The sequence below is a fragment of the Cygnus atratus genome, chromosome 9, assembly GCF_013377495.2.
Source record: "Cygnus atratus isolate AKBS03 ecotype Queensland, Australia chromosome 9, CAtr_DNAZoo_HiC_assembly, whole genome shotgun sequence".
Classification (NCBI taxonomy): domain Eukaryota; kingdom Metazoa; phylum Chordata; class Aves; order Anseriformes; family Anatidae; genus Cygnus; species Cygnus atratus.
Window position 1 is genome coordinate 8987210 of NC_066370.1, and position 25277 is coordinate 9012486.

Here is a 25277-nt window from a genome sequence, read left to right on the forward strand (position 1 = left end):
ACAGAACTAGCAAGATTACTATGACGACAAACCACAAAGACCTTTTTTTTAGGAGGAATTATATTTCACAGTTTATTTTTGTTACTAAAAGTTACATTCAATTTTTTTTTCTTCATCTTGTAAAGAAATCTGAATTTGAAATATATTGCATGGTAATAGTTTTCATTTTTGTTAACACTGAGAAAATTATATAGGGGAAAAATACTATGCATGCTTTAATAGAGATAATTTTATGAATGGATTAACTATCGTTTTAAAATGCAGCCCAGATCTTTCTGTTCTCCCTGCATTCTGAAGACTTTACACATTTCTGAGAATTGTTACTGTCCTTCAACAAATTGTTTCCAATTTGTCCAAGCACTTTCTCAGCATTCTTCCTCCTAACAACATATGAAAGAGAAAGGGACCAGAAAATGCCAATTCCACCTTGATTAGCAAGAACTAAGAGACTGCCACTTCTGCGCAAGAAATGGAAAGGATAAATCAAAACCGACAATGGTATAAACTACCAGAACTACCAGTTTATTACAGTCTCTTTACAGCAGTGAGTCTATCTAGATTAAGTTAAGAGACAATTTTACATTTGGAAATTAAGCAATACCTTTCTGAAGCTGTCTGTAAAAGCTTTCCGAGAGATTCAAACTCACATGTCTTCTCCCCATGCACAGCAAAAAATAAGGTACAGCCCTTTGGTGGAGGTTCATCTGTTGCTATCTGTATTAAAATATTTGCAATAAAGTACGTTGAATGTTTGCCCTTAGAACAAGTGAAAGTGTTAACAGCATAACTCTGTAACAACTGGTCGTCCTCCCCATTTATTGTGTAATTTAAAGACAAGGTAAAAATCACAAAACTGATAATTAAGTCCTAACTTTTTATAAGTATTTTTTCCAGCCCATTAGCTGTAATAATAGTTTCAGGTACAAAATGTGAGGTTTGCAATTGTGGTGTGTTTGGGTTTTTTTTTGATTTTTTTTGCGTTACATATCAGAAACCACTGTATTTGTTAAACAGCAAACAATAAAATGATTCAAGATGAGAAAGGAAGATGTCTTCTAACATTACTCCAATGAAGCATAATACGAGGAGACAACTCGCAGTGAACTGTGTGACACCAAGTTTAAAAAGGAATACCGGTATAACCATCAGTCAGTGGTTCTAAAAGTTCGAACCACATATTCATGGGTTACTATCTTTAAGTAAAACTGAATAATGGGAACATCACTAGCACCATAAGCATCAGCAGAGCTGTAAAGATTTTCCTCATAAAAATCTTCACACATTTGTTAGTGCAGAGGGTACCAAAGATATACAAACATTTCAAAATCCCAGTTCTTTAGTCTACTGTATACAGATGGACTCAGATTTGGCACACGATGAAACCAGCATATACCTACGAAACCTTAGCTCCAGTGTATGAAGCACCTGTCAGTTCAGGATTTTTGATATTCTGAAATGTTTTGTAACACAGATACCTCCTTCCTGGGCCTCACACAATGCTCTGCAAAACATTTGAGGATTTCCCCTGTGCTGCACTAACCTGTTGAAAAGCTTGAACCGTTGCAGAATAAGAGCGTAAAGACAAGGAAAATTTCAACAAATTCTGCTGCAAAGGTGACAAACTCTGGCAGGCTACTTTCAGCATTCCGTGGTAAGAAGTATAATTGGTACCTGCAAAGTCAGAATACAAGCGGTCATCTTTCTATACCATATTCCCATTGAAGAGGGGCTTTTCATCTTACTTGTGATTTATACTAACAGAAACCCATGACACTAATTGTAAACATGCATTTGACTCTTCCTCAATTTTCATTACAACCAGTTCAACAGATGGAAGAGAGCTGACTTCAGCAGAGATGCACGAGAAAACATGGACACACACAGATTCTTAAGTACGCAAACAGACTTGGGGAGGAGGGAAACAGTAAAGAACTCCTATGTAATTTCAGTTTAGAAACAGAAACACACACAAAAAATATTAATAATGTTTTATGCCTAATGCTGAGACAAACTAGTGAGTAAAACACATTTCAGGCTTGTTGGCTACTGCTTTTCCCAAATGGATATCCAATAGCCTTGGGCACTTTCACAGTAAAAACATTACTGAAATCAGTCCTGATTGGACTTTTATAATGCTATGCAATGGAAGACAAAACATTTTGGTTTATTTTTCAACTGTCCCAATTTCCAGTCATCGTTCAAGAAAAACATTATGAAAGCTTACCGTCATGTTCAGGTGTCTTAATATTTTGACTGGCTTCAACAAAGTTCCAGAATTTTTCTTGACCTTCTTCTGATAAAAATTCACTGAACAAGAAGAGAGGAGATAACTAGGTCTTTAAGTTTTCTCCAAGTTACAATACTAATACGTTGTACAGCTTTACAGAAAGTTAGCTCCTACTGTATGTTTACCCATATCAGAAAAGCGTATGTTACTAGAAAAAGCAGACCAGGAAAAACAAACAATACCAAAGCAATTAGTAGGTGCAGGCCAGGACAAACACATACTACATGAAAGAACCTTGCAAAGCACCTATTAAACTCTCAAGGCCCGCTAGCAGCGGCGTACATTCTGGCAGCTTTCCTCCTTCATGTGTTTCTTTGCTAGCTATCTTTTACAAGAAACATACATTTTTTGCTTACTTTGTTGTAATAACCTATAGTTCATTAGAAACATCTAAAGCCAGTAGTTGTTTTTTTTTTTTTTAAATGAGCAAAAAGAGAAGTCACAGCTTCAGACCGTGACATAATTCCCCATATATTAAGTATATGATTATGTAGGTATAGAGTGTTAGACAGCAAAATAGTTCTCTCAACTTTGCTAACAACAAATACTTTATCAAGTCTAAACTTGTAATGTGCTTCATACGCTAAAGGATGTTATAACACAAGCTTTGGAGCCCACTAGCTGCCACAGTAGCTTGTGTTTTCGTTTCAAGACGTTCTAACTTAACGTGACAGACATTAATTTAAGCGATGAACCACAGTGGTGGGCTTAGTAAATCAAGCTCCAGAAGTAACTCGGCACTGCAGTGCTCTATCATTCTGGAGTTCAGCTCAGATGAACAATCCTACCCAAAGTCTTTCCTAATGGTTAGGTCACAAATGAAGTCTTTGGCACATTATTACTGCTTACTATTTCATAGCCTTCTAGGGAGAGCTTTCCTGCAAGTCCCTCTAAGTTTTCCTCAGCAGAGGGTTTGACGTTATCAGGGTCTTTAAATCCTGGTATTAACACCTGAGCTTTGTACTGTGTTGCTTGAGCATTCTTCAGTCTTCAAACAGAATTTCTATAGAGAAGGTTACAGAAAAATAATTTCGCCTCAGACACCCCTATCTTGTCACACAGAGCCATGCCCATTTAAATGAAGCCCATCAGAGTCCAAGTGTTTTCATACGAAAATTGCTGCCCCAAATGCAGCAACTCCCTGGGAACACCAGGGTATGTAAAGGTACTCAGGTAGGAGCAAATGGGATTTTTCTGACTACTGCTCAAGAGCTGACATATAGGAGTGTTGCCATTATACAGTCATGGGAACACAGCAGCAGGTCTGCGTCACGTGAAACAGAAGCAAAGCCCTCTGTGGCATACTGCAGAGTTAGCCACCTGATGTTAGTGCTTATAACTAAGCTGATACATCACATAATAATCTCACGGTAAACACTAAAAAAGTAGTTTACAGTTTTTAAAAACATTTAGATTAGATTATTTTATCCTCTAAGCATATTCTGATTTGCAAATGAAAATCACAATGCATTTACCTCGTTTCAAGTAACAGAGGAGTTGAAGACCACTTTGTAGTTAGAGATGTTGTCACAGCCTTAGAACCTCCTTTTACAAGTGAAGAGCTGAACCAGACACCAAGAATTGCAACAAGTATTCCCATTTTATAGGGGAAGCCTAGAAAAGATGAAGAAAAAAGTTAGATTTGCCTTGTCTCTTTTTGTAAGAGAATCCCACGTATCCAAGTACATTAAGGCATTTTAAGATTCAGTGGCCTGTGTCATGTAATAAATCAGTTAAATAATCACAGTCCTACCCGGGCTAACAAAAATCAAATATACTATTGAAAACATGAAAAGAGGCAAAGATTTTAAAAATCTGACCCCTAAGCCATAATTGAAGCTAAGCCGATTTCAGCTTCCTGTATATTTGTGCGTTCAGATAAACTCGCTTCTGTTCTGGGACACACACGCCATATACTACTCGCTTTAAGAAAATATACTACAATCATAGAACGCCCTGGGTTGGAAGGGACCTCAAAGATCATCTAGTTCCAACCCCCCTACCATAGGCAGGGATGCCACCCACTAGACCAGGTTGCTCACGGCCTCACCTAACCTGGCCTTGAACACCTCCAGGGATGGGGCACCCACAACCTCTCTGGGCAACCTGTGCCAGTGTCTCGCCACTCTCTGAGTGAAGAATTTCCTCCTAACCTCTAATTTAAGTCTCCCCCCTTTCAGTTTAAAGCCATTCCCCCTCATCCTGTCAATATCTGACTGAGCAAAGAGTTGCTCTTCATCCTTTTTACGAGGCCCCTTCAAGTACGGAGAGGTTGCAAAGAGGTCCCCCAAGAGCCCTCTCTTCTGGAGGCTGAGCAGCCCCAGCTCCCTCAGCCTTTCTTCCCAGGAGAGATGCTCCGGCCCTCGATCGTCTTGTGGCCCTCCTCCGGACCCGCTCTACCAGCCCCACATCCTTCCCGTGCTGGGGGCTCCGCAAACAGCGAGCACTTCGAATGAGGTGGCAAAACAGCCCAGTGCTCGCTTTATGGAAGGTAACGTCCCGCTTTACACCCGCACAGACACCCCGGCTGGCACCAACCGGCGCCAGGAGACCTGGGCGAGGCGAAGGCTCCCGAGTCAGCCCCGCAGGGTGAGCTGGGCACGGCCAACGTCTGTGCGGAACGAGGAAACGGGCATCTCCCGGCGCGCTCAGCGTCGCCAACTCCAGAAGCTGAAAAATTAACAAAGAATCAGACGGTAACAATTACACCTCCCCTCCCCCCGCCCCGCCCCGCCGCGCGGTGCCCTCGGGCCCGCACCTGCCGCCGCCGCCGCCCCTCCGCCCCGCGCCGCCGCCGCCGCTTCCGGGCACGGCGCTTCCGGTGCCGGCCGGGCGGGGCCGGAGCGCGGCCGTGCCGCCATGTCGGGGCGCGGGGCGGGGCCGCGCGGCGGCAGCCAATGGGCCGAGGGGCCGACGCGGTGGGCGGGGCCGGCCGCAGCCAATCGGCCGAGGGCGGCGGCGGCGGCGGAAGCGAAGCTCGGGGCTCGGTTGCGGCGGGGCCGCGGCGCGGCGCGGGGCCAGGTGAGGCGGCGGGGGGCGGCCGGGGGCGCGGGGGGGCCGGGGGCGCGGCGCGGGGCCGGGCCGGGCGGGGCCGGGGCGAGCCCCACGGCCAGCCCCACGGCCGACGGCGGTGCTGCGGGCAGGGATCGGGCCGGGGAGCGGGGCCGTGCCGCGCCGAGCGGGGCCGGGCCAGGCTAGGCCGTGCCGCGCAGCCCCGGGCCGGGCGGAGGGTGCGGGCGGCCCCGGCCCCGGCTCCCGCCCGGGCCCCGCTCCGGGAACATCCGGGCTCCGCCGGGCGGCGCGGGGGGGCGGGGCGGGTCGGGGCGCGGAGGGGGGGGGCGATGGTGGCGGGGGGCGGGGCCGTGACGCAGCGCGCGCCGTAACGGTAACGGAGCGGTGCCCGCAGGCGGCCATGAGCTCGCAGCAGTTCCCCCGCTCGGGAGCGCCGCCCGCAGCCCTGGGACCAGCGCCGCCGCCCAGCCCCGCCAGCGGCCCCGCGGGGCTCGTCGGGACCCCGGGCACAGGTACGGGGAGGGCCGGGGGCGGGGAGGAACGGGCGGGGGGGGGGCTCGGCGGGGCGCGGCCCCGTGCCCGAGGTGCCCGCCCGGGGTGCTCGGGAGGCGGGGCGGGGCGCGGGGCGGGGCGGGGCGGTGCTGTGCGGTGTTTGTCTCCCCGCCGTTCCCTCAGCCCCCTCTCTCCCGCAGCGGGCGATGAGCCCGGCCGCGACGCGGAAGCCGCCCCCAGGGAGCACCTGGGCGCCGGGGCGCCGCTGCCCGCCCGGGAGGAGAAGCAGGAGCCGGTGGTGGTGCGGCCCTACCCGCAGGTGCAGATGCTGGCGCAGCACCACCCGGTCCCGCCCGGAGCCCCGGTGACCGTCACGGCGCCGCCAGCGCACCTGAGCCCCGCCGTGCCCCTTTCCTTCTCCGACGGGCTCATGAAGGTAACGGGGGCGCGGGGAGAAAGCGCGTTTGAGCTGGGAAAGGGGAGCTCGGTTCTGGCTTATTTCTTCCCTTCCGGTAATTCTGAGGTAGCTGTGGCTGTATTTCTGTATTTAATTACTGAGGTGCTGGGTATAATATATAAATGTAAATCATAGCAAGAGCCTCGCTGCTTTCGGTTCTTACTCTTTCCCTTTGTCCCATGTGAAAATGGAGTGGCTTTAAACAGACAACATCCGTATTTTTCAAACACCTGACTATGCTTATCCTTGGGCAAAGCAGGCTTTCTCTCCAGGCTGTCGCTCACAGAAACGTTCTTTTCAACACCGAGCTGTCACTTGGAGTTGCCAACGCTCCTGCCTTGGTGTTTCTTGCAGCCTCCCTTGAAGCCCACCATGCCCAGCCGGCCCATTGCTCCTGCTCCACCCTCCACTCTCTCGGCTCCCACAAAGGTTCCTGGACAAGTCACTGTCACCATGGAAAGCAACATCCCACAGGCTCCGACAATTCCTGTGGCAACAATCAGTGGACAACAGGTCTGTTCTTTCTGTTCCAGCTCGCTGCAAGGTCAGATCAATGCTAAAAGCAGGGCTCTTGCAGCAGGAGGGAAGGCAGCGGGCAGACTTCCCCATTCAGTGGCCACTAGTTGTTGATCAGTTGTGCTCGGAGCACTAAACCTCAGCCTCAGTTAGCGCTAGCTCTTTAGAAAGCTGCTGATTTGTTGTAACCATCTGACTGACATAGCACAGTGAGGCTGCAATAGCAGAAACCTATCCAAAAGCTGTTACGCAGCTGACTCTTTCCTCAAAAGCTCCTGCTGCTTCCCTGTTACTTGGAGCATTCACAGTATAGGCAACCTGTTGGGGTTCATTACTGCAGCGTTCTTTAGCTTTCCTGAGAGCAGACCGGAAGATATCGGTGAGCAGTTCAGTTTTGCAGTGTGTTCTTCCTAAACCGCTAGAGACAGAATTTGGGGGGATGGAGATGTGTGGATAACGATTCAGATTTTTTTTCGCTTCTATCTTTGAGTGCAGAGCCAGTCCTTGTAATTTAAAGCTGGTGTGCCAGAACGCTCATCACTAACCCTCTGAAGTCTCAGGGCTTTGTTGCAAAGTACCTTTAAGTGGGTTTGAGTTTGCTGGCTAAGAATGGGCTGTTATCTTCATGAATATCCATAGGAAGTCCAGCCTTATTAGAAAATAGAATTAATTTGTTGCAGCATTCGCCAGGATGCCACTATTCTTTTGCCTTTAATAGCAAGGCGCTATGAATCTGTGCCTTAAGAGTCACTAATGACTGAACGGACATCTCTCAGGTTGACGTGTGCGTGACCGCTGGCTGTCATCCACGTGCCAACCAGAAAAATAGATCTCTGAAATGTGGACATCTTCCATAAACAGTGTCAGCCGTCTTTAGTTTCATCCCACAGAAACATCTCCCTGTTTCTCTGCTCACTTGTAATGCGTGTAACCTCTCTACACCGTGTATTTCTGCAAAATCTCATTTCTGTGTTTGGTTCTCTTATATGGTAATGCTGTTAGTGTGGCCATTAATTTTCATTAATACAGCTTATAGCTTATTCTGGATTTCTTTCTCTTTAACTCTGCAGGGCCATCCCAGTAACTTGCACCATATCATGGCTACCAATGTACAGATGTCTATCATCAGAAGTAGTGCTCCTGGGCCTCCGCTACACATTGGAGCTTCTCACCTGCCCCGAGGTAAAGATCTAGCTGTGCATTCGCTGCCGTCTGTGCGGGGCCTCTTGGGGGCAGTGCACCTGGCCTTCTCTGAAATTCTCCTTGCTGCTAACACGGCCAGTATTCCAGCTGTTAAGGCTGCTAGCATAAATAGGACTTGAGGCAACTGCTGGCCTTTTAAGCGTTAAGTTGCCTTCAGTCATTTAAGGCAGCAGTATGTGACAGTTTCTAAAATGCTGGCAGGTGGCAGCACTTGAGTTACTCTACTTCTGTGCTGTTAATAGTGAACGCTTTCAGGGAAAAATACGCATGGGTATAGATTGGCCTGTTGTGCAAAATGTCACGCTCTTGGTAGTAAGCGTTGCTCACCTGTGACCCACCACTTCTCAGTGGCACCTGAGCAATTAAAGTTCTGAAGCATGTTCTTGTACCCACCTGACACTGGATCTTTCATGAATGTAGTTGCGCATGCTGGTATTTTGTGTGCGTTTGTTTGCCCTCGGGTTTAGTGCTGATGCTAACGGCAGGCTCCTGTCTCCCAGGATTTTGGTTGCTATGGCTTAGAAAACAGATCAGCCCCTTAAAAGAAGCTCTGTGCTTAGCACACTCTCTGATTTCTGATCAGTTTTACTTTTCAAAGGCTTATGGGTTGGATTTCCAGTTCAAGTTTAAACTGATCTGAATTTCAAAGTACCATTTATACTTTTATTTCCTTTCATATTAAATACAAAATGTATTCATAGCTGAACTAAAACATATTCTTGTTCACCTGATTCTTGTGTGACAAGAAACACGAACTTTTTATTTTCATTTAGCGTGTTTTCTTTCCTCCTGCTCTCTTTCTCTCAGCTTGAATACTACCTTTTGAGGTAATAATTTAAATTAGGGACACTTACAGAAGCTATGCAGTCCAGTCAATAAAATGATTTCAAGGCCACTTACCTTTCAGAGCTATTTTGTATGATCAGCAGTCAGCAAACCATAGACAAATAAACCACAGTTCTGTCCTGTTGCAGGTTTACAAGCTTTTTTTTGTTCTTGTTGTTTTGTTTTCCTTCTATTTATTGTGCATGTATTTTTCTTCTGAACTTCAGTAGATGCAGGAAGATTGTTGTTAGTATCGGGTATTAGGCTTATTTACACACTAGCCCACTAATCAAGCTGTTCAAATTATTTGTACTAATTTCCATAGCTCGGAATAGAAGAAGATCAATTTACCATACGAGGTTATTATAGGGGAATGAGAAGCACTAACAAACCCAATTCACTCAAAATGCCTGCCCTTCCCACATACTTTTGTGGATCTCGAGTATTTTTGTTGCAAGTCTTGTTTGTAAACCAAAGTCATCTGAACTGAAATATGTTCGTTCAAACTGGAATACGTAGCAGCTAACGTAGGAGCCTGTCTCTGCAGTAGTAGGGGAGCCATTTGGGTATCTGGTATTTTAACACACTTTGTTTCCCAGGTGCAGCGGCTGCTGCAGTGATGTCGAGTTCTAAAGTAACTACAGTCCTGAGGCCAGCTTCACAGTTGCCAAACGCAGCTACAGCTCAGCCAGCGGTTCAGCACATCATTCATCAACCAATCCAGGCAGGTAGCAGCCAGGCAGCTCTGCAGAACACTAGCCACCTGCTCCGAATTCTTCCTGGCACCTATTTGTGATACAGAACCTGTCATTGTTTGTTTCCTGGGATGAGGCTATTGTCAGCTCTTCCAATTCAGTCTTTCATATATCAATTTCTGAAAGCAAGCAGTGAAAAAGTTGCATTAGTCGTGTGGTTTTATTTCCTTTGTAGAGTTGGTACTAGACGTCCTTGTTTAACTGTTTGCAATGTGCTTACAAATTGAGAAGAAGACTTACTATAGATCTACACAAGATTTAGACTCTGAAAGGCCGAATGTGTTATGCAGATGAGGGTTATTCTTAAATTAATGTATTGATGTAGAATAGAAAATCATCTTAATATGCTGCTGTGTATCTCAGCATATTTACTTGTGTAAGGAAAAAAATGTAGGTATCTTCTCTCTGCAGTACTGTACTAGTGTTCAAGGTAAGGATCGAGGGTCAAATATCTTTGCTTCCTGATTTCAGTAAGGACCCCAACGTAATCATCTTTGACTTCGTGAATATACTTAGTACAGGGTTTATTTCCATTCTGAAGGGAACTGACCTTTGTTTTTTCTCCTACAAACGCTCAAAAGTACTGCATTATATTCATACATATCTGGTCACTGATTCCCTCTGGTGTATGTGTTTTAAAAATCAAAATGGATCTTGAAAGGAGCTTGCAGATCAAATCAGAAAGACTGGAAACATCTTAGAATGCCAAAACTGAGTGATAAAATCTAGAAAATGCAGTTTTAGTCAAGTAATTCCGAGTTACTCTCTAAATCGTAGAATTTCTTTTCTGATCTCTCTTTTGTATTTGTTTTTGTAGTCTCGTCCGCCTGTGACGACTTCAAGCACTATTCCTCCTGCTGTGGTGGCAACTGTCTCAGCCACAAGAGCTCAGTCCCCTGTCATAACTACAACAGCAGCACATGCTACAGAGTCAACCCTCAGGTAAAGATGCTGAAGGCAAATTCTTTGAAACCTACAGTGCTCTAACTTTACAGAGGCTGCAGGAAGAGAAAACGTGTTAGTCATCACAAGCTGATTGTTCTCTGGATGTGGGATGATATAATACAAAAATAGTAATGCTTGCACAGTGCGAATGCTTTCAGTTCTGTGAATAAAAATTACTATCAACATGAACTGTTGTTCTGCCTTACAAGAAAGAAAGGGCTTAACAAATCAGTTGTGAGCTGCTGCTTCCTGGAAAGCAGAGTTTCTCTTTTAGAAGTTGTGGCTAATTCAGCCCATCTTCTTTATGAAAACACGGTGAAAAATGACACACAAATGTTGTAAAGCATCCCTGACAGAAAAAGCTCTTTTTACAGAGCTACTTAGGGTGAATGTCTGATGACAGAACAGGGTAGTTTGAGTTTTTTGTGTTGCTTTGCCATGAATCTGATAGCAGCACTGCTCTCAGTGAGGAGGAGAACAAAGCCAGGTGTCACTGCACTTTGTCTTTTGGATTCAGTGTCCACAGGGCTGTCTTCATGATTGTTTCTCTTTCTCTCCAGCCGACCCACGCTGTCTATCCAGCAGCACCCGCCTTCTGCAGCTATCAGTATTCAGCGGCCCGCGCAGCCGCGGGACACGGCGACTCGCATTACGCTACCGTCTCACCCGGCTATCGGAACGCAGAAGCCACAGCTCCACACCATGGCCCAGGTAGACTGGAAGAGGAGGGGGGAAGACCTTGGGCTGCTTTCAGGCATCTTTCATTTACATTTGGCTGGATAAGATTAAATTTTGGAAAAGAGTATCGGGTTAGAAATTCACGTTCTTTACAGTCAGTGCAATGTGATTCCAATCTAAGTAAATATTAAAAATGTACTGGTCTCTTAACTTGGAGCTTTTTTTTCTTTTTTTTTTTAAATAGAAAACCATTTTCAGTACTGGTACTCCAGTGGCAGCAGCAACAGTGGCACCTATTTTAGCAACAAATACCATTGCTTCAGCAACCACGGCTGGTGAGTTCTCATGATGCTATTGTGAGGGAGTTGTTGTTTTTCCTCATTGAAGATGGACCCTAGTTAGTGTTGAGGCAATCTTTCTTTATGGTAAAGACAGAATTTGGATGTGCATGGTCATTGTTCAGGAGATAAATTGCTGAATTCTTCAGGGGGTTGTCCAGGTTGGGTTTTTTGCCCTTTTATTTGGGTATAGATATACTTGTGTGATTGGGCTCCATAGAGACATCTTGTATGTTGTGTTTTTATTCTTTCTTAGGTTCTGTTTCTCACACCCAAGCACCTACAAGCACCATTGTCACCATGACAATGCCCTCCCATTCTTCCCATGCTACAGCTGTCACAACCTCAAACATCCCAGTTGGTGAGTGATTTCGGTTCCAAGAAGACTGTGTAACTAATGCTTCAATTTTACTGTTTATGTTATCAGTGTGTGTGTATGTTGGCAAATTAAGGAGGGGAAGAAAACCAGTACAAGCCGGGAGAAACTAATTAACAGGTCTGCTGTGGCACAGCTTTTGTTTTTTAACACCAGGAAGAAATAGATGCTCTAGGAGGAATAAGTAATAAAATGGCTCATTAACTTAATTGAATTTTTAGACAAGGTTGGGTCTTCTGGCATTTCAGAACCTGCATTGTATGTACTAGGAGTTGAAGCTGCTTGGTGATAGAGTATAGCTTTCTTAGCTGATTTTTGCAAATTGCTTCCTATGCTTTTGGAGGCAATAGGGTATAAACCAGTCAGGTTGTGTTAACGCCTTCACTTGAGGGTAAAACAGCTCAAGTCTAAAAATGTGGAAATTATTTGCCCGGATGTAGAATCTGCCTGAGATGTTTCTAACAGAACTGCTTAAGCTTCCGTTGTTCATCTCCTCCGTTCTCCTGCCCACCTCCTTATGTTCTTGTTCTCTTGAAACTTTTTAATATCTTTCCCTGCTGTAAATTTCCAAGGAGTGAAGTTCCATCTTGATACACCAGTGTTAAGCTTTCGTAGGTGTTTTCTTTCTTTTCTTTGCCTCTATGTATACTTGCCTACCTTTTTTCTCATTTCCCTTGGTCTCTGTCAAGCTTTGCTTTGAAAACTTAGATAAATAAGTTCTTGACAGCAGAAAGGATAGAGCTGATTGTTTAAGAACAAAATATAACTTCAATTGAGTTCTGGAGTAACTCAACCTTCTACCAAATAAAAGTTACATATGCATTTAACATATGCATTTATAATGTCCTTGAATTCTGGTACAAATCAGTTGGGGGTGGGGGGAATGAGGTGGATTTACTTACTTTCCCATGTTCATTCTTCCTATTGAGGAAATTTGTCATCGCTGTGGATAGGAAATTACTGGGGAGAGGGGGTACCTTGGGAGCGGGGTTGGGTGTTTTTTCTTTTTAGGAGACGTAGTCTCAACTTTGCAGTGTCTGTACCAACTTTTCCTTTGACTGTTCACTGGTTACATGTTTGTCTTTGCACAGCTAAAGTGGTTCCTCAGCAAATCACACATACTTCTCCCCGCATCCAGTCTGACTATACAGCAGAAAGGAGTAACCTCATACCCCTCTCTAGTCACCGGGCATCTCCAAACCCAGTGGCAATGGAAACCAGGAATGACAACAGGTGAGGAGATAACGTTTCTATGAACCAGGGAGTGTGAGTAGATTCTGAGTGCCTTGCTGCTTTTCTGGGCTAGGATATACAAAAAAAAATGTGGTTTTGAAAACCTGCGAGGGATTTGGCAGTTTTGAATTAATCATGAGAGTTAATATACTTGATAGCTTATGACAGATGAGATTACAAAGCTTAGGAAGTGGCCCCAAGGCAGGAGTTGAAGATGAACGGTTGAAATGGTGTGTGTGATGCTTGTTCTCTTTGATGCCTACAGGCAGTCGGTGCCTGTCCAGTTCCAGTACTTCTTACCAACGTACCCACCCTCTGCCTATCCTCTGACTGCGCACACCTATACCCCCATCACCAGCTCCGTGTCCACCATTCGCCAGTATCCAGGTAAGAGGAGCTCTGGGGTGTGCCAAGGCTTCGGTGGGTTGTTAGTTCACGTGCAAGCATTAGGGATGGAAGCAGCTAAGAGGTTTGTGTGCTTGACTCTGACAGCTTGTCACAAAGTCTTTGACTTCTTGTTGGCTGAAGGGAAAACGTAGGCAAGGAGTATTGAACTACTTCAGAGGCCTAGTAAGCACAGCTAATAATCATTTTCCCAGGACTTTCACATTTGATATCCAGATATTTTGCCTCTCTTGATCTGATTTCACAGATCAAAACCAGTTCAACTCCTCCAAAACAGATGAGCTCTTTATGCATCTTCATTCCCTTATCTTTAAATACGTAGTTTGAGAAACATAAACCAAAAATGGAGAAAACAAGTTGCACTGCAAGCAGTTGTGTTCTGTTTAAAAGAACTAGGCAATTAGCAGGTTTGAACTGGTGCAGTAGTTTGCAGGATGGTTCACGTTATACATGTTTTTTGCCTATATAGTCATTCCAAACTTAAATTATTTGCCTGAGACAAAGCTTGAAGCACTTCTACCTTACTGAGTGGCTTAGGACAGTTCTCTATGATGTGGTAATTCCCACAATCCGTAATCTGGATTTTTATGGAGTATCTGTGTCTGCTGGTAGCATGTTACCCTTGAGCAGTACAGAGGGGAGTTGGAAGGACATGGAGGCTGCAGATCCCATTTGCGGAATGGGGAAGTATGCACAGGGAATTGGTGCAGTACTGTGGCCTGTTCTTTGTCATTGAGGTTGGAAATCGTCATTGAAAGTACAGTTGCAAGTCTTGACTATAAGTCCTGTCTGGATTTGAGGTGGGCTTCAGGATGATTAAATGACTTGTGATAGGGACGGGGGGCCTCTCTGTACCTTCCTGCGCTTTGGCTGGAGTTGTTTTAAAGGAGGATATGCAGGTGAGCGGCGGTACTTGGTGTTGGAAGCGGTGACTGAGTGCTTACAGAGCCCCTGATGAAAGCTTTTTTGCGTTTCTCCTACACTCAGCTGGTAGGAGGGAGTACAGCAGTGTGCTGCAGGGCGTCAGGCAGCAAGGACAGATGTCGGAGGAGTGTCAGTGTTGCCACAGGGACATTGTGTAAGCCCTCAAAGCCGGCTGTCAGGAGTTTTGCTACTGCTAGCATGTTGGGCCAATGACAGGATAATACTGACTTCTAAAAAGATGAAGTAGCTCACTGACAGAGACATTTTGTTTATCAAATTGGTTGGAAGCATCAGTTGACGGTACTAATTAGGGCAGTAACTGGTGACACCTCAAAGTGGAGAAGTCTGAGTGTCAGGAGGGACATGAACCCCTGCTGAGGACAGCCACTGGAGGTCTTAAAAGCATAGAGCGGACTTCCTAAGATCACTGAGCTCTGAGGAGTACTGCTGTGCTATTTTGAGGAAGGATGTTGAGAAGACCCCGGGCTTTCCAAGGGCTTGGTTGTGTTCACATAGTCTCAAAAATGATTTTGTTGGATAGACAGTCCTGCAAAAATTGTTTCACGTAACATGTACTACGAACAGAATTAATACAGAGAAGCCACGTTCAGGGACCTGGTGCTGTGTTTCAGGCTTTTGACAGCTGTTTTTAGAGTGACTTGTTAGCACAAGAACTTCTTGTTGAAATCCAGTGACAGAACCAGCTTGGTCTGTGGTGAGAAGGTTTGCTGTTGTTTGCAGGCAAGCCCACTGTTAGCAAGTTAGCACTTGATTTTAGTGTGCTGCTGTAGAAATTGCATTGCTGTTCTGTAACTGAAACTCTGGAGTTCCAGGAGCTGCAGGTAGCCCAACGTCACTGCTAAGTGCCCCCTGGGAGGAGCGCAGCAGTATGCCCCACAGTAGATCTGGAGAGATGGAATTGTAGCTGCTCAGAGCTGTAAATCCAAATGAATGAATGGAACTTCCAAGGCAGGTGCGTCACTGGGAACACTGTTCTGCCACAAAGATTCCATGACCGTTTTAGCTGTGAGATCCAGCCTATAATTGCAAGCCCTGTTCTGAGTCAGATAGGATTGTACTCAAGTTCAGAAGTTTGTCCAGCTGCACAAAGGAAAATTGTTTTGCTTATGTGGCCGGGGAAAGGAGAGATAGAAGTAGGCCTCATTTTAAGATACTTACACTTGAGTCTCTGTCTTCTCCACTTGCTTTTGTACAGTCAGTGTTGGTCTTCTAAATGATGCAGTTAGCTCTGTGAAAGACCGTCTTTTGAAAAGACAGTTTCTTTCTAAAACTGATTTTGACTTCTAATTTAAGCGGGGAAAACACCAAGTATTGATACTTATAAAGCCTTGCGTAAAAAAGTTAATAAATGCTGTAGTGAGCAAAAATAGTACGCAGATTTCTGAGACTGGGTATGGAAATGTAACTTCAACTTAACTTTAAAGTCGATCTTTTATCTCTTGCAATATGGAATGAAAATAAACAGTAATTTTAAATTCTTCTGGCAGACAACCTGACCTGTCCACTCTCAAATTTACTACTGCTTCAAGCAGGTTGGCAAACTATTTATTTTTTTAAAAGAAAAATAGTCTTTGAGAGTAAATACTGGAGTGAAGGGGGGGGGGGGGGGGGGAACCACAGCAACCCGCGGTAGGAGTGACGAGGTGTCTGTGTTGCCGCTCGCAGTGTCCGCCCAGGCGCCCAACTCGGCCATCACAGCTCAGACTGGCGTCGGGGTGGCCTCCACCGTGCACCTCAACCCCATGCAGCTGATGACCGTGGATGCGTCTCACGCCCGGCACATCCAGGGCATCCAGCCGGCGCCAATCGGCGCCCAAGGGATCCAGCCAGCACCGATCGGCGCACAGGGGATCCAGCCGGCACCGATCGGCACGCAGGGGCTGCACCCAGCTGCACCGATCGGCACGCAGGGACTGCAGCCAGCACCAATCGGCGCCCAGCAGCCCCAGGCCGACCCCAAGACCTCGGGTGAGTGCCCACAGCACCGAGCCTCCAGCCCAGCGAGCCCCCAGGCGGCGGGGACGTGACCCCATGGTCTGTAACCGCCCCGGCAGGGTCTGCGTCCCAGGGCAGGTGCAAAGTGCGTTTGTCCCAGTGCTCCCCTGGAGAACACTTCTTACCTCAGGGAATGTCATTCTTTCCGAAGCGCACCAGGGAGAGCTGCGGAGGGGGTTGGATAGGTTATTTCAGCAGGAAAAAGAATGGCAGTGCCTGAGCTTAAATGGTTCCTTCAATAAGGCCCTGTGGGGAGAGCCATTTAAAAGTAGATGATGCTTACTGAACCGCTCCAGCTGTGCGTTAGATCACACAAGCAATTAAAACATGGCTAGGTGCCGTCAGCAGTCTGTAAATTGGTCTTGGACTGTGATGAAAACACCTTTCATGAAAAATGATCGGCCCGACGAAGTCCCGGTGACTTGCTGAAGCAAGGGAACACGGCAGCCAAGCCGTGCGCTGTTTGCGGTGCCGGTGGAGGTGTCGCGTGCAGCTGCCCAGGTGCTCAGCACCAGCTGGTTGGCCAGGCGGGCTTTGGCGGAGGGTCAGAACACAAACACAGCTCACAGTACTCGCCTACAAGTTGCCTCGTTGGCCAGGAGTTGTCCAGTTGCCAGGAGTGTTAGCCAGTTGACCCACCTGCGTTGGTGATCTCCCTAGCAATTTCTGTTTCTTCGGGACAATATGTTTCTGTAGCAACAGCTGTGAGACGGGGTATTTTCCTTCTACCCGGCAGCTGGTCTAGTTACCAAATTGCTTGTGGTGAAGGTATTGGTTATGAAGTAGTGTGAAATCACTGCTGTTAAAGATTGAGGGAGTCGAAGGAGCACAGACAGCGTGTGCTCTGCAGACGCCTCCTTTGTCATCACACTTCCTTAAGTAACTGCTGCTTTTCCTTGTCTGTTCTCCTCTCTCCCATGTCAATGCCTGTCCTCCCCAGCAGTAGTCTTGGCGGATGGAGCCACCATTGTAGCCAATCCTATTAGCAACACATTCAATACAGCTTCTGCAGCAACTACAGTTGTTCAAACCCACAGCCAGAGTGCCAGTGCCAGTGCCCCAGCCCAGGGCTCTTCCCCACGCCCAAGCATCCTCCGGAAGAAACCAACTACAGATGGGTGAGTGGGATTGAAGGTGACACACAAATGATACTTCTGTGCGATCCAGTCCAGCTAAATGGAATCATTTTCTGCAGATAAGAAAAGTTCTAGCAGGTTATTCAGTCAGCGGTGGTTGTGAGTAACCTGCTGATCTGTGAAACATGTTTTCTTCTCCTCCGGGGCAAGCTATCGTTTCCTCTTACTCTCAGTAATAAGATGTCTCTAGCTCTTGCAAGTGACCTTTTGAAGGAAAGTGTTTTTTATTAATCTAAGCCAGAAAGTCTCAAATCCAAACAGCTCAATCTACTAAAATTAGAAATCTGTGCTTTGATTTCAGTGCTTTTCTTGGAAGAATCTGTGGATGGGTAGTAAGGACAGGATTGGTACCCTGCTGTGGAAACTGATTGGGAAAAAAAAGGTGGGGGAAGTAACTTAAGCCAGAGAACACAAAATATTTTCAGAGTTTGATTTTTAAATGTCTGAATAAAGAGGTAGGAGACAGCATTAAAATTAACAATCCATTTCCTCCTGACTAACAACTGAAAATGCTGGGAACTGATGTGTCCTATGAGACTAAAATTGCTTTCTTTTTATTTATTTGGGTGGAAACCTTTTTCTAAGGCAGGAAAGCTGCAGGCTGTAAAACTGAAGCGTAAATGAAAGAAGCAGAGGTAGATCACTGAAGAATTTTTCTATTTGAGAGGCTGACTGTTTTGGACAACAGTTTCACTTTCAGCACCGCAGGAGATAGAACAGCCTCTAAAATGCTTTTCTGCATGGAGCACTGTGCTGTCTAACATCCCTGTTCAGGGTTTGGAGATCTTGGAGTCAGGCTTTGACACAGCCTAGTCCAGCTAAGCGAAGCAGCTGCCTGGCTGAGCACTGCTGAGTTCCAGATAGTTTGCTCAGACCTGTGATAGCAGTGGAGGGCACTGATGTGGCCAGACCTCCCTTTTTTTCCCGACACCTGGAGCCTGGCAGTCTCAGTAACGTGCCCTGACTGGCAGGATGAAAGTAAAACCGGCATTTCTGGAGGAGTCTCAAATGTGAGGGAGACTGGGCCAGATAACTAACCTGTTATCTTTAGTCCTTAAGTTTTACTTTCTTTAATTCAGTTCAAAGCCGAGACTCTTTCTGTAGCAGACCAGTTATATCTGTCTCGTTGCACTCAGCTCCTCTCCTGCTTTTTGGGTCGACTCCTTTGCTCTCAGTGGTATTTATCTTTGTATCAGAGAGGTGGGAATTTAGGTCTGTCCATGTCTTACAGGCTGGCAGTCCGGAAAAGCTTAATTCCACCTCAGCCACCTGAAGTAGCTAGCACGCGTGTGGAGAATACTATGCGGAGCACATCTGGATCACCAAGGCCTGCTGGGTAAGACTTCAAGACAGCCATCTGCATTGTACTGGTTTTATCGTGTGGGTTTGACTTGTGGTGGTTGGGTATTGAAGCATTTTCTCTTGTGAAATTTATTTTGTATTTGTCCGTGTGACAACTTTGAACAGCCTTGAGTAACTCCGCTGTTGTGAAGCTGAGGCAGGAACCTTTTAAATGATGTGCTTAGGAGCTTTCAAGAGGTGGGAGGGACATGACACAAAAAATATCGTGCTGTGTTAAAGACTGGGCCTCAAAGATTTTTTCTAGAATTCTTGGGATTTAATCCTAAAAAAAGTTAAATGGATCTTCTACCCTGTTTCAGTGGTCGTGTCCAGTTGCTTTATAACTCATCGTTTTAAAACTGCTAGCCACAGCGGGAACTCCCACAAAGTGGATGAGGGGCAGTACAGCTTTGGGTAAAAGTTCTTCTTGTTTGCACTGTGAAAGTGTCGTGCTCCTTTTTAGAGTGTTTGGAAGCTATCTGGAATTAGTCACGAGATTTGCTTGTACACTGCGTGGAAGAAAACAGCATCCAAAACAAAGGGTTAGAGGGCACAAGGGGGGAAGAAAATGTGTCGGAGACGATGACACCTTCTGCTGTCACTGCACTCGTTACTGAGCCAGGTGTTATTTACCAGCGCAGGAAAACATAAGTAGTCTGAATCCGGCTTGGCTCAATCACTTTGTGCTTGAAGGCCATGACTGCGATGCCATTAACTTCACTTTGATGTGCTTGTTTTCCAATTTCACAGTGCCAAGCCCAAACCCGAAATTCACGTGTCCATGGCCGCTCCGGTCACGGTGTCTATGGAGGCAGTGTCTAACCAGGGCAGCGAGCAGCCCACCATTGCAGTGCCCCCTTCCTCCCAGCAGCCCCCCTCAGCCATCCCAACGATCATCGCAGCAGCCAGCCCCACCGCACAGCCCGCAGCAGCTCTGTCCACCATTCCAGGAGCCGTCCCAGCTGCTCCACCGACTTCTACCACAATTGTGGCTGCACCTGCTCCTCCATCCACCATGAGCGGTGCCCTTTCAGCAGTCCTGGGGCCTGCAGTACCGGAGATAAAAATCAAAGAGGAAGTAGAACCCATGGACATTATGCGACCAGTATCTGGTAGGTTGCTGTTAAGCATCAAGTTGTTTCTCTTGTTCTTGAGACAGTGGGGGACTTAGGATTTCAACACAACCATCCTGAAAATAAAATTGCATCTCTTTCGTGGCAGCACATAACACAAGTCAGAGAGTTCCTTTATGCTTGCTTTCTCACAGTTGTCTTCCCTTCCCACTGCTTTCCAGTAGAGAATAGGGGCATGGTTTAGGCGAAGTGATCAAGGTATGAAGTGCTATATGAATAGAGTATGAAGTCTTAGTGGCCCAGTAAATAGAATGGAAAGCAAAGATTTGGTTCACAGTTAAGCCGAAACTTCAGATCAGCTTCTAACTCCTAGGAAGAAAGGGCATTGCAATGTCTGAGTTGGTTCCTGTCTCAAATATTAAGAATTGCAGGGTAGCAACTTGGTGAGTGCATTTTTTTCCCCCGGAGCTCTTCTTTGTCTTCTCCTTAACCTCCTGTGAAATCACTCAATGTCGGCACTGTTCGGCATTTGTTCTTGTTCAAATGATCCAGTTCCAAAGAGTCTGTGCGAACTGCTTGCTTAAAACACGGTCATCAGTAGTGCCAATATAATACAAATCAGTACAGTTAATTTTGGTTAAGAGATCTCATCCCAGAAATTCTGCTGTGGATTATGCAGCACATTTGTCTCAGTCACGGCTGATTGAGTTTTTCCCTGCAAATGTCAAGGAGTATTCCCTCCAGCTACCTGCCGCTCTGCTGCCAGACTGAGGGGCCGTTGATGTGTGCAGTAACCTGCTGACGCGGTGCTGTTGACTTGGCAGTACGAGAACTCTTGGGAGGAGAGTACTGCAGTCCCGAGTTGACTGCATCTGACTCTATATTTGCATTGCAAAGGGAACACATTTGCTATTGACCGATCCATGCTTTGAACATCCATTCAAAGATGTCTTCTTCACAGTACCATTAGCACAGATTCCTTTTTGTAGCATTCAACTCCATAGGTTTTGAAAAAGAAGGAACCGAGTAAGAACTGTCTGCTCTCATTCTTTATGTCCTTCTCCGTGTCCATAAGGATCTTAGGGTATAAGCATTGTCCTAATGATTGGTCCTGGCTTAGTATCTGCCCTTGCACAGGCGTGGAGCTGAAGCGCATCTACAGTGGAATGCACGCTCCTCACAATGCACTGAAACAGCAAATAGTGGTGGAGATGGCATTCAGGCAATGCCAGTGTTACCTTTATGCTGCTGATAGCTTGACTTCTTTTCCTTTCTTTCTTCTCAGCAGTCCCTCCTTTGAGTACAAGTACTGTCTCTCCGTCTTTGGCATTGCTGGCCAACAACCTTTCAATGCCTCCAAGCGATTTGCCACCTGGTGCCTCCCCAAGGAAGAAACCCCGCAAGCAGCAGCATGTCATCTCCACAGAGGAAGGGGACATGATGGAAACAAATAGTACTGATGATGAGAAATCCACTGCCAAAAGTTTGCTGGTGAAGGCAGAGAAGCGCAAGTCTCCTCCAAAGGAATATATAGGTAATGTCATCTCTGCTGACTTCTTTCCCCCCCCCTATTCAAATGTCTGTACTCTTTCTTCCCCTTTTCTCATGGCACTCTGTCATTCTCCTGCTTCCAAAATGTAACTAATACAGAATCCGACTATCTGATCCTCAATGCTTTCTAGATAGTGATGTTCAGGGGAAACAACCTTTTTGAAAATGCAGAGTATCAATTTGTGTGAGGTAGTGCTTCCTCATCTCTTGCAGTTACTGTCATGCTGATCTCCCGCTTTCACCTGCCTAACGATAATAATGCAGTTATTCCTGAATGCTTTCCTAGATGAGGAGGGTGTGAGGTACGTCCCTGTGCGCCCAAGGCCACCTATCACACTGCTTCGTCATTACCGCAATCCCTGGAAAGCTGCTTACCACCACTTCCAGAGATACAGCGATGTCCGCGTGAAAGGTCAGTCTGCGGCTCTGACCGGACACTCAGGCATGCGGGGCGAGCGGCTTCAGCGTACTTGGTGACAGTGTCTGAAAAACACTCCTGGCTCCTCCACGTTGATGAGCAATACCACAGAAATTGCTTTCCTTGCAATTGGGGAAAAACAAGTGATCAAATGAGCTAATGGCTTCATTAGCTAGCTGTTGCCTGAATCTCTCTCAAAGCAGGGAAGAAAGAAAGGGAAGGACCCTATACAGAATTAGACAATTTTGTCTAATTGTCTGAGATCGTATGTTTATTGAGAAATGTATTTATTTAGAAGGATAGAAACTTACTAAAGAAAGGAATTCTTAAATGATATGCTATGGTTTAGTTTTCAGATCTTACTACCTAACAAACCTGCCAATTTAATAAAAAAAAAAAAAATCTAGGTTTCGAGTAACAAGTCGTTTGAACTAACAGATGGGCCTTGTGGGCTTTTAAATCTCTTTTGCTCTATTAAGAGGAAAATTGAGATCAGATACTGTTTTTCAGGCTGTTTAGCTCACCTTAGGCTCTTTAAGTAGATGGCTTTTTTGCAACTGTCTAAAGACATCAAGGAGGGCGTGGATATGTATTTCAGTGGGATGGGATGGACCACTCACTCTTCCATATAGGATATTTGAAACAGTGCTACGTTTTTGAAAAAAAGGAAAACACTCCTCAGCAGTGAAAAGAAAAATTCTGGAAATACATTTAACCTGTTAAAGAGCGAGAGCAGCCTTCAGATATGGGGCAGGTGGGCAGCTATTTTCCTGCCCCAATCAAAATGTTGCTTATTTCTGCTTACTAGGACGTGTAAAAAGCAGAAGCTAGGCTAAAGTTTTTGTTTGAGAACAGAGGCCTGGTGAATTTGTGAAATTTGAGTAACTTAAGTTTGCATTTCTTGGTGACAGAAGAGAAGAAAGCAATGCTACAGGAGATTGCCAATCAGAAGGGTGTATCCTGTCGTGCACAAGGGTGGAAGGTCCATCTCTGTGCGGCACAGCTGCTACAGCTGGTAGGTGAAGGGGACTCGCCTGCTACCTGCAGCACGGGGGAACACGGAGTTGTGTAAGACAGGGTGTTTTTACAAACTCAGTACATGCTCATCTGACACTGGGATACCGTAAGCTGGTGTGTAGTGCCCAAAGGGAGTGGGATGCGCTTTCCCCTTTCTCAGGAATGTGGCATAAGTGGCTTGGAAACTTAGTGTTGATTTTGCTCCAGACATAAGAGCTGATGTATTTTGTACAGATGATCAAAATTGGCAACTCCCTCCTGCTGATGCACAGGTCTGAAGAAGCGTCTGTTTGGGATGGTGCGGCTGATCTGAGGAGGCAGCACTGATCCACATTCCTGGATGCTTCTGTTTCAGGTTGGGGGTGAGGTAGGTGCTCTGCATTCTAGCACCAAACTCCCCAAAACCTCTGCATTCCTGGAATAGTATTGTGAGAGAGGGGAAACAGTTCTGGTTAGGTTCCATACTTGTTCAGAAGTGGAGCAATCCTGTAAATAGGATGTTAGTACGAATGAATAGTGCCACACTTGACATCAGAGGCTCCATCTTCTGAATTACTAATATGAGCAGCTGAGAGGGGAACAGATTATCGTCATCTCTGTGTAGATTTCTTAATGTGGGCAAACGTTTTCTGACCTAGTGGCGAACCTTTTCATGAAGTGCTAATGTCTTTTAGACCAACCTGGAGCATGACGTGTATGAGAGACTGACTGCCCTACAGGAGGGACTCATTCCTAAGAAAAAGGCAGCGACTGATGATGACTTGCATCGAATCAATGAACTCATACAGGTAGGTTCCCGTGGCCTCTCAGCCCAAAAGAATTGTTCTAGCCTTAATTACAAAATATCCTGCTGTGGTTAATGAGTGCTAAAGCTGGCTTAAAATAAATAAATAAATCAGAGAGGTACTCTTTCTGTGTTTGAAGCATCATCAGTTAAAGGTGGTGTTACAAAAAGGAAGAGCGATTGTTTAGACTAGGTGCTGTTAATGACGGTAGTATTTCATTTCAGGGGAATATGCAGAGGTGTAAACTTGTGATGGATCAAATCAATGAGGCTCGAGACTCGATGCTGAAGGTCTTGGATCACAAGGATCGTGTTCTGAAGCTTCTAAACAAGAATGGAACTGTCAAGAAGGTATCCAAATTAAAGCGAAAGGAGAAGGTCTAAAGCCGGAATAATGACTCTGGAAATGGAGAACGTGTACAGAATGGAGTTGGAACCTTTTGTAGTTTGGGTTTATTTCTAAGAAGAGCAGAAGAGCATCTGAATAAAACGGATGAGTTTAGGGAACAGCTGGCAACAGGTGGACACGTGAAGCCAGGTGACCTGAAGGGATTGTCAGTGATCTGTCATAATGAACAACACTTTCTCTCAGGCTCATCCTTTTTTTTTTTTTTTTTTTTTTTTTTTAGTCTTTGCGGTCCCATTTGTTTAACCCTCCTGATGTGTCAGTGCCTACTAATTGGAACTAGTGCTGCAGTGTGTGGTGGACAGTGCTGTCCTTCTGTGCTGCAACTTAGGGGTTAAATATCCACCGGGTGTGTGAACAGCTGTAGTAGATTCCGCAGGAGACATCAAGAAGAACCGAACCCAGACAGCCGTGCTCTGAAGCGCTGAGAGTGACAGTGCTTTCAGTGACCCCATTCAGTTCTTGTTCTTCTGACCTTCCAGTGTCCAAAGTAGCCTTCTTAAGCCAGTGCCACCGCGCTGGGAGATCTGCCACGTTCAGAATCTCCCATGGTTCACAAGTCCTAGCTGTCAATTTGAGAAACAAAGAGGAAAAAAAAAATGGGGGGGAAATCATTTCAAAGTGATTTTTGTAGTGTCTGTGTGTGTGTGTCTATGTTGGTGTTCTGGGATACTTGTTCTGAAGTACCTCTTGCGGCAGAGTACTTCCTGTAGCTGGTGTAACGTTAACTGTATGTACCACATACATCTGAAAACATTAATAAAGGACGTGGGCGTTTTTCTATGTGAGCAGTTTGTACAGCTTTGTACTCCTGAGACGATTAAACGTGGACAAACGCAGAACCTCGACCCCAAAGCTTTGCTTAAGGCCTGCTGGAGAGGGGAAAGGAGGCAGGGAGGGGGTCAGCCTCGTGTGCCGCGCTGGGGAAGGGAGCTCAATTCACGTCACAGCTCCTAAAGATAAACGCACAGGTGCCGTTTTTGTGGTAAAAGTTACCGAACTGGTTCGCCTCCCGTGTCCCCATCGCTCCCACAAGCCCTTCCCTCTCTCCGCCCGGCCCCTAGAGGTTTCAGGCCTCTTTCCCGTCAC

General features: G+C 46.0%; 2 protein-coding genes across 5 annotated transcripts in view; one reads left to right on the plus strand and one right to left on the minus strand.

Moving 5' to 3' along the window:
• The window catches only part of UGGT1 (UDP-glucose glycoprotein glucosyltransferase 1), a 44143-nt gene extending 39028 nt beyond the window's left edge, over positions 1–5115 (minus strand). For 2 of the 4 annotated variants that reach the window (XM_035544417.2, XM_035544415.2), the window contains exons 1-6: positions 5046–5115; positions 4840–4957; positions 3763–3901; positions 2225–2307; positions 1541–1671; positions 602–714 (exon numbers count right to left, since the gene is read on the minus strand). In XM_035544417.2, coding sequence (XP_035400310.1) covers positions 602–714; positions 1541–1671; positions 2225–2307; positions 3763–3887 — 452 coding nt within the window. In that variant the 5' untranslated portion in view covers positions 3888–3901; positions 4840–4957; positions 5046–5115. Of the gene's footprint in view, positions 1–601; positions 715–1540; positions 1672–2224; positions 2308–3762; positions 3902–4825; positions 4958–5045 lie in introns of all 4 variants that reach the window. The other 2 variants (XM_035544414.2, XM_035544416.2) reach the window with 2 other exon arrangements.
• A 140-nt stretch (positions 5116–5255) lies between these two features.
• SAP130 (Sin3A associated protein 130) lies at positions 5256–24890 on the plus strand. The gene is made up of 21 exons (XM_035544921.2): positions 5256–5308; positions 5694–5811; positions 5992–6227; positions 6603–6761; positions 7835–7946; positions 9392–9516; positions 10365–10489; positions 11053–11203; positions 11415–11505; positions 11765–11869; positions 12976–13117; positions 13383–13504; positions 16133–16435; positions 17403–17580; positions 18830–18934; positions 19690–20051; positions 21298–21546; positions 21850–21975; positions 22893–22996; positions 23673–23786; positions 24008–24890. Exons 2-21 carry the CDS (start codon positions 5700–5702, stop codon positions 24164–24166), a joined length of 3180 nt encoding a protein of 1059 aa, XP_035400814.1. The 5' UTR covers positions 5256–5308; positions 5694–5699; the 3' UTR covers positions 24167–24890.
• Positions 24891–25277: the final 387 nt, after the last annotated feature.